Source organism: Mus caroli, chromosome 17, assembly GCF_900094665.2.
Source record: "Mus caroli chromosome 17, CAROLI_EIJ_v1.1, whole genome shotgun sequence".
NCBI lineage: Eukaryota > Metazoa > Chordata > Mammalia > Rodentia > Muridae > Mus > Mus caroli.
Window position 1 is genome coordinate 62,640,693 of NC_034586.1, and position 8,166 is coordinate 62,648,858.

The 8,166-nt window shown below is 45.7% G+C and overlaps 1 protein-coding gene across 1 annotated transcript in view; it reads right to left on the bottom strand.

The window, feature by feature from the left end:
* Positions 1-288: 288 nt before the first annotated feature.
* Positions 289-8,166, bottom strand: part of Rab12 (RAB12, member RAS oncogene family) — a 24,831-nt gene continuing 16,953 nt past the window's right edge. The window contains exons 3-6 of the mRNA XM_021149087.2: positions 5,503-5,641; positions 3,297-3,386; positions 2,598-2,702; positions 289-1,133 (exon numbers count right to left, since the gene is read on the bottom strand). Coding sequence (XP_021004746.1) covers positions 1,020-1,133; positions 2,598-2,702; positions 3,297-3,386; positions 5,503-5,641 — 448 coding nt within the window. The 3' untranslated portion in view covers positions 289-1,019. The remainder of the gene's footprint in view (positions 1,134-2,597; positions 2,703-3,296; positions 3,387-5,502; positions 5,642-8,166) is intronic.

Consider the following 8,166-nt stretch of genomic DNA (forward strand, 5'->3'; position numbering starts at 1 on the left):
ACAAATTCAATAAAAGACCAGGAAAAAAAAAAAAACCCCCCCGGGGGGGGGGGGGGGGCGAAAACCAAGAAAACTTAAAGAACACAGTCTAGGCTTAATAGGAATAAGCCTCACCATCAAGGGGAGAAGTTCGTCATTACAAAGATACAGGATGTTTAGGCAAATGCATGTGTATTCTTTGATATACTAAAATGTAACTCTTAAAATCCCTTTAAACAGGATTTGTGTAGGACAGCAGTGTGATTTTAAAATCTTTTCTATAGTTTCAAAAACGCTTCTTTTTCTTTCTTTCCTTGCGATGACGGGGATTGAAGCCAGAGCCTCACGGACGCTGGACAGATGCTCAAATGCTGAGCTGCAATCCCAGCCCTTCCGTTCTTTCTCTATTGGACCTTTTCATTCTTAAAAGCAGGTCACAGCCAACGGGAAACACCCAGAGTTCTGCAGCCTCGGGACCAAGTCCAGTCCCCTATCCAGGAACCCTCTCATTACATGGCCCATGTGTGCTCTCACTGTAGCCGTGAGGGAGCTCTGCTTTGGGGCAGAGACATTCCAAACCTTGAGGTGCCATGTGGGGAAAGCCCATAAATAAAGAAAAGGTGGCTGTCATGTCTTCCTTTTCAAAAAACTTCAGTTTTGTAGATTTTCGTTGAAACAGCAAGCGAAGCACCAGGTCCTCTCTTCTCATCGGAGCGTCTGCCTTGTAGTGTAATTAACAAGGACATTTATAGTACTCAGGAAATATTACATCTTTCTCCTCTCCCAGTCTTCGTATTAGAAGTACTACGCCTCCCAGTGTGCTACACTAGACACTGGGGTAATGAGGAAATATAATTTGAAGGGAAGTATGTAACTTATATAACCTGACCTTACCCAGGATTGCATATTTGCATATTTACAAGTTAGTGTATAGCTGACTTGGGTTACAAAGTGCGAAAGGAAATTGTCACGTGATTGTAGTGCAGAACAGAACGTTTCCCCCTTCTAGGAATCGCTTGCACCATCTCCAAAGTAGCAAATCAACAGCATCGGACGTGTGGTCTGGGAGGAGGCAGCTCTGGTGGGATCTCAGGCTCTGGTTGTAGAGAAAGGATGCTATTGGATAACTCGTTTCTCAAAACATCAAGAGGCATCTGGAGGACAGGAAGAGAGCACAGACATACCTCAGTCCTGCAAACGGCAGGTTTGTATTAAAGGGTAAACCTTTCATTCCATGTGCACGGGTGTGTTGCCTGCGTGCCACAGGCCGGTTACCCAAGGAAGCCAGGATAGGGTGTTGGATCTCTGGGAGCTGAAGTTACAGACGTTGTGAAATGCTGGGTGGGTGCTGGGAATTGAACCTGGGTCCTCTGGAAGAACAGCCAGTGTTATTAACCACTGAGCCATCTCTTCAGTCTTGGAAGTATTATTTATAAGGCTCTTTGGAAGAGGCTGGGAAGCAGCCTGGTGAGAAGTGTTTGCCCAGTATGTGTGAAAAGCCCCAAGGCTTGGTTCCTAGCAATTCGATAAAAACCACCATTTTCTTGCAGAGTCTACTATAATGAAAATTTAACATGTTACTAGTGGAAAACTGGTCCACTGTCTAAAGGAAGAAGCAACCTCCACCAGGTACATAAAAACCAGGTTCGTGGCCGGGCATGGTGGCACATGCCTTTAATCCCAGCACTGGGGAGGCAGAGGCAGGCGGATTTCTGAGTTTGAGGCTAGCCTGGTCTACAGAGTGAGTTCGAGTTCCAGGACAGCCAGGGCTACACAGAGAAACCCTATCTCGGAAAAAAACAAAAAAACCAGGTTCATTATAAACTTCTGAATCATGTCACACCTGTGAGGCTCTATGGGCTGGTCCTCCTGGGGCCTTAGTGACATGTTCAGTTAGTGCTTAACAGCACTCTGTACTGAAGGTTCTACACTGCCCGATTTAACGAAACGCTGAAGAAAAATACCTGGAAAAAAATAACTGTATCCGTAACGAACATCCACAGCTGTCATTAAGTGCCATGCACTGTGGCTGTTTTACACTGTTAGGCCATCGGTTTCAGATGGTTTCAGGGTGCCTAGAATCACCTTTCTGGTGAACATTAACTAACGGCTGGAACCGTCTCTATAGAGATGGGTTGCTGTTCAGGCAGGCTGCCCAGCATCCTCTGAAGAGAGGGCATGAGGGAAGCAAGCGGTGGCGGCTTTTCTCTAAGCCAGCAAGGCTGCGTGCTGTTCTAGGCTTCTATGTTAAACTTAACTCTTGTGGGAAGGAAGAGACAAAGAAAAGAAAAGGAAGTGTCAAATAAACAGGGAGACTGAACCCAGGGCCTTGTGACTGTTCACAGCACTACACTCTCAGTCCCAGTCTATCTATGTACACAGTACTGCCCAGAATCCAGGGCCTCAAGGATGCTAGGCAAAAGCTCTACCACTGAGCCACACTCATCTTCTTACAGTCACTAGTCCTCGTCTAAGTCACCATAGAACGTTCTATCACAAGGCAAAGCCAACAGAATGCCTATCAACCCTAAGGACTCCACAAGCCCATGTTCAAGCAACAGCTAGCTGAGCAGGTGCATCCATCCACCCACCCACCCATTTTTTTTTTTTTTTTTTACCTTTTTCAGAATATCATCAACAAGTTTCAGAAAGATCTCATCCACATTGAAATTGTCCTTGGCACTGGCTTCGCAGAAGCGCATCCCGGTTATCTGCTGTGCAAACTGAGAAGACACGTGCTTGCTTTAACCGTAAGGTGCCGCCCACGCCGTGTGGGTGTGTCAGGCTGGGCCTCTGACAAGACCACAGACCCTGTGATTTACCACGGTGGGGGAGGGGGGACTTAGGATCTGAAAAGCCCCATTTATGCTCAAATATCACGTTCACAGGGACAGCAAATTCCTTAAGTAAACAGCAATGTATATAACAGATCTCTTGAGACCTTTAAATCCCATTATGTATGTAAGAGTATAAACGTACAATGTATCTGACACTTAAAATATATCATTGTGTGACTATGATTGTATCCTTAGCAAAAGCTAAGGCAGGAGAGAAAAATATCATGAAAGCAAAATTTACAACCCTAAACACTTGTTCTGTATAAAACGCCAACTTACACAATGATACAGTATATATTAATGTGCTTTTGCCTTCTGCTTCAAAACGAACCCAAAGAAGAAAACAGAGAATGAATAATGGGAAGGTTGTGCCTGGGCACTACTGCGTGGCACCCACGGTCCTCTGGCAGCACGCGAGGGACAGTGAGTGGACACGCTGCAGAGTGTGGGTGCTGCTTGGGAGAGCCCCCACTCACGCACCTTTTCTCCTTGCTGCCTTGAGATTTCTCTGTCTGTCTCACAGTCCAGCTTATTTCCAACCAGGAGGAGCTCGGCGTCTTCTGAAGCATACTGTGGGATGTTTTTAAAGACGTTATGCACTGACAGACAAATGCAAACTCAGGGCTTGTCACCTGTTACTTCTTGTTCCTTCTCTCCCACTGTCTCCTGGGGGTGGACAGGGCTCACAGTGGTTTAGAAAGTACCTTCTGAGGGGCATCAAGAATGACCATGGCCTTGGTCTTGGCCCCAGCCACTCTTAAGACTGTTAAGGAAATGATTAAAAATGACAGGCACAAGGATGCCAAGAACTGTAAAAAAAAAAAATCAAAACATCAAAAATTGGGTAGAGTGAAGCACAGTGCATACAAACAAGCAAGGCCCCTCCCTTCTGCTCTGGAACACCAAGCGACATGGGAAGGCCCTCCTGTAGAAAAACTGGTGATGTATCCTGGCTATAATGAAGTTAGGGTAAACTCTACACTTAGGAAAATTAAGCGATATCTGCAAGAATGTAAAAAAAAAAAAGTAGGTACAACAGATCTCTCACTTTAAACAATGTTAGTATCTCTTGAATAATTCCCTTCTGTGTACTTCTAAAACATCATTTGAAGTGACTACATGGGAAGAATCTGGGGACCACAGCCAAAGTACTCTGGAGGCTAGGTGAGGGGGTGGGAGGGAGCAGGAGCGCCGGCCTGACTGGATGGCACATGGGACAGCCTGGCCCAGGGCGAGCAGTCCAGAAATGATAGGTCTTAATGGCCTTGGTTGTGTACACCTTTAATCCCAGCACTTAGGAGGTGGAGGAGGAGGCGGAGGCGGAGGTAGGCAGAACTCTCAGTTGAAGGGCAACCAGGGAGGATTTTCTTTTCGTTATATTTGTGTTGTGTGTGTGCATGCGTGCTGTACGGCATGTATGATGTGGAGGTCAGAGGACAACCAGCAGCTTAGCAGTAAGCATCTTTACCAACCACGCCCTCTCACCAGCCCCAGCATGATGGTTACCTGTCATTTTTTTTTTTTTCAGGGATTTGAAGATTTTTTTTTCTTTTTTAAAAACCCTGACTCTTGACTTGGGCCTATGTACAAGTCTGATGGATGGGCTTTTGACATCATCGTCCCCATCGGATGAGTGCCTCAAGGGTTAACCATTGCCACTACAGTTGAAGAGTCGCAGAGCAGACCACTGAGTCCCTCCAATCATTTCCCCACACCCTCAACCATCTGCTTCTTTATCCCATAAATATCCCTAAACCTATCCACGGGAGGTGTGTTGGGACTGAGGTCTTCCCGTTCACACCCACCCTGTCGGCAGAGCAGGTGGAAGGAGAGGCCTGTCTCTGCTCCAGTGTTTCCGGTTACTGAGATTCTCTGTGTAGCCCTGGCTGACCTGGAACTTGTCAGGTAGACCAGGCTTGTCCCAAATTCTTGGAGATCTGCCCACCTCTGCTTCCAGAGTGCTGAAATTAAAGGCACTTGCTGCCATGCCTGGCGCTCCTATTTCTCACACCCTAACATACAGTGAAGATACACACACTGAAAACTTGTAAAACCAGACGAGAACCTTTTTCCAGAAGCTGTAAGACATACAGACACAGTCAGGTCTGAAGTCAATTACACCCCCTGTTTTGTTATGTGCTTGTAACATAAAGGAATTGGAGACAAAACCTCTGAAACTGTGGTCAACTGTATACACACAGTCACATCTCAGTTCCAGCTGCTGTCTTCTAAAGGTGCATCCGCTATACACATTTCCTAGAGCAAAACACAGTTCACATTACCACGAAGATACTACTAGATTTTCTTCACTCAAAATTGAGCAAGAACTCAACATCCAGCTGAAGGGAAATGTCTTGCTCAAAAGGACCTGAAAGACATTCACCATGCTGAGGACGACTAGAACCCTGGACCACCCATGGGTGTCCACACAAACTTTCCCGTTTTAGTGTAACTCTGAGGAAGTGGCAGACAGAGCAGAAGGAGTGAGGATGGGTTTTGAAGTCAGGCAGTCCTTGGGACCGGAATGAAAGCCTGTTCTCGTTGCATGCTGGGTAATGTATTTCCCCAGTGCCCCATCAGTACGGCTTAGATGGCGTTCGGTCCACTATGGATGCTGAGTGCTCTAATCCCTTTAACAGTGAGATGCGTACAGGCTGAAGGCCACAACAGGGAAGGCGATGCTTACCTTATCGATCATCTTCATCCACTTTGGCAAGTCATCGAACGTCTCCTTCTTGGTGATGTCATATACGAGTATGATCCCCTTGGCACTTCTGTAATAGGCTGAGGTAATGCTGTTAAATCGCTCCTGCCCTGCTGTGTCCCTAGGAAACAGTAGTAAAAATCAGTTCTCAAACCACCCAGGTAGCCAACTCCATCTTCTAGTGCAAACACTTGTTGTGCACTTCTGCACCTTGGTCGGGGCACAGGATTCGGGGATGTTCTCCTCTGAGCCTTACAGGTGGACCAGGAGAAGGTCGGGCTGATCTACACCATTAGGAGACACACGATGTATTTGTGTATGGATTAACAGCTAAATTGCACAAATGGAGACAGATTACCCACTGAGATGAACAACCTTTCCAGCCTACCATGCTCCATCCAAAAGCCACAACAGGGATGTCAGGACATCAAAACTTGGGGTCATGCCTGTCTTTAAAACAACGGGGAGACGCAGAACTAACAAACGCCCTCAGTTCCCACTCCCCAGCGAAGCTCACCCTCTGACCTGCTTTTGGTGCCTGGCTCTGAATGCCTGGGGCAGGAAAAACAGTCCTTAGAGTGAATATTCTGCACTTCCCAAATACTCAGCTATTTTCTACTCCTCAAAGCTACTATACACTAGACCGCGTCAACCACACATGACCCACCTAGCAGCAGGGCAAGAGAAATGTTGATTCCATTCAACGGGTTATCAGCTAACTACCTACTGCACATCAGTACAGAGCCACTTTATTTAAAATGTTAAGTATTTGTTTATTTTATTTGTGTGAGTGTTTTACTGCAAGTGTGTATATGGACACTGTATGTGCCTGGTACCTGTGGAGGTCAAAGGAAGGCATTGGGTCCCTTGGAACTGGAGCCAGGGATGGCTGACAGCCACCATTTGGGTTCTGGGAACCCAACCTGGTTCCTTTGCAAGAGCAACAAGTGATCTTAACTGCAGAGCTGTCTCTCTATCTTCTACAAAGGATCCATGAGAAAATCCATGGATTTTCACGGGCTCACGGGCTCGCGCTCTCTCTCTCTCTCTCTCTCTCTCTCTCTCTCTCTCTCTCTCTCTCTCTCTCTCTCTCTTCCCCTCCGGGAAGAGGAGTTTTCATTGTAATGATAAAGAGCTCATTGCTAGGCTGTCATGGGGTCTTATTCTCATTTTTGTCTTTGCTTCTGGTACAAGGTGAAAAATTCCTGAAATTCTATTTTTCCAGTTTGGTAATACAATATTTAAAAAGATTTATTGCTAATTATGTGCATGTATGTGTACACTGTCTGTCTGTGAACCTGAATGTGATGCCTGAGGCTTTAGATCCCATGGGGGTAGAGTTACAGGTCTGTGTGCCTCAACCTTGGAGAAAGGAACCAGACTGTGGGTCCTCTGGGAGAGCAGTGACAGCGGGGCACAGTGACAAACACCTTCACTCCCAGAACTGGGAAGGCAAAGGCAGCTGGATCTCTCAGTTTTAGGCCAGCCTGGTCTACAGAGGGAGTTCCAGGGCATATGAGATCCTTTCTCAAAACAACAATGACAACAACAACAGAGCAGTGTGTGCTTGTGTAACTTCTGAGCCATCTTTCCAGCCCTGGTTCAAAGATTCTTTTTGCTGTCTAATACAGTCACGTAAGTGGCACTAATTGGCAGGACAGGGAACCAACTTTACTATGAATTTTTCCACCTCTTCCAAGCAGAGGACTAAGGGAAACGTGAGGGCATCCTTAATGCCAGTTGAGACAAAATTCCCCTCCAGTGATGACTGGGCCAATGGATAAAATGATGTGGTCTGCCAACCAACCTGTCAATCCTATGTTGTCTCAAAAGTAGGAGACACATTTCAAAGGCTTCAGGTCTATTTCATCACAGTAACTTGAGATAGCTCAGCAGTGAAGACGCACACTGTTCTTACAGAGGGCCCAGGTTTGGTTCCCAATACTCATATCAGGTGGCTCTCAAGTGCCTATAATCATAGCTCCAGGGGACCAGACACCTTCTGCTGAACTGCACAGGCATCTGCCCTCATATATACATATCCACACAAGCATATATATATATATATATATATATATATATATATATATTCACATACATGTTTTTATATGTATATATGCACAAAATTCAAGAAACTACATACTCCTGGGCACATTTTGTTTTAGTGACACACAGAGTAGAAATACTTAAGTAGTGAGAAAAAAAATGGTGCTTTAAACACAATCAAGGAATTAGAAAGGTGGCAGAGACAATATGTGATCTTACACCGAGACAGACAGCCCAAGCTTGGGGATTCTCAATGTGTAGGACTCTTCAGTTCAGTATTTTCTTTCTTTCTTTCTTTCTTTCTTTCTTTCTTTCTTTCTTTCTTTCTTTCTTTCTTTCTTTCTTTCTTTAAAGATTTATTTATTGATTATATGTAAGTATACTGTAGCTGTCTTCAGACACTCCAGAAGAGGGAGTCAGATCTCGTTACAGATGGTTGTGAGCCACCATGAGGTTGCTGGGATTTGTACTTTGGACCTTTGGAAGAGCAGTCGTGTGCTCTTACCCACTGAGCCATCTCACCAGCCCCCAGTATTTTCATTAGGATGAATTATCAAGAAGAATCTTCACTGGGGAGGCAGAGGCAGGCGGATTTCTGAG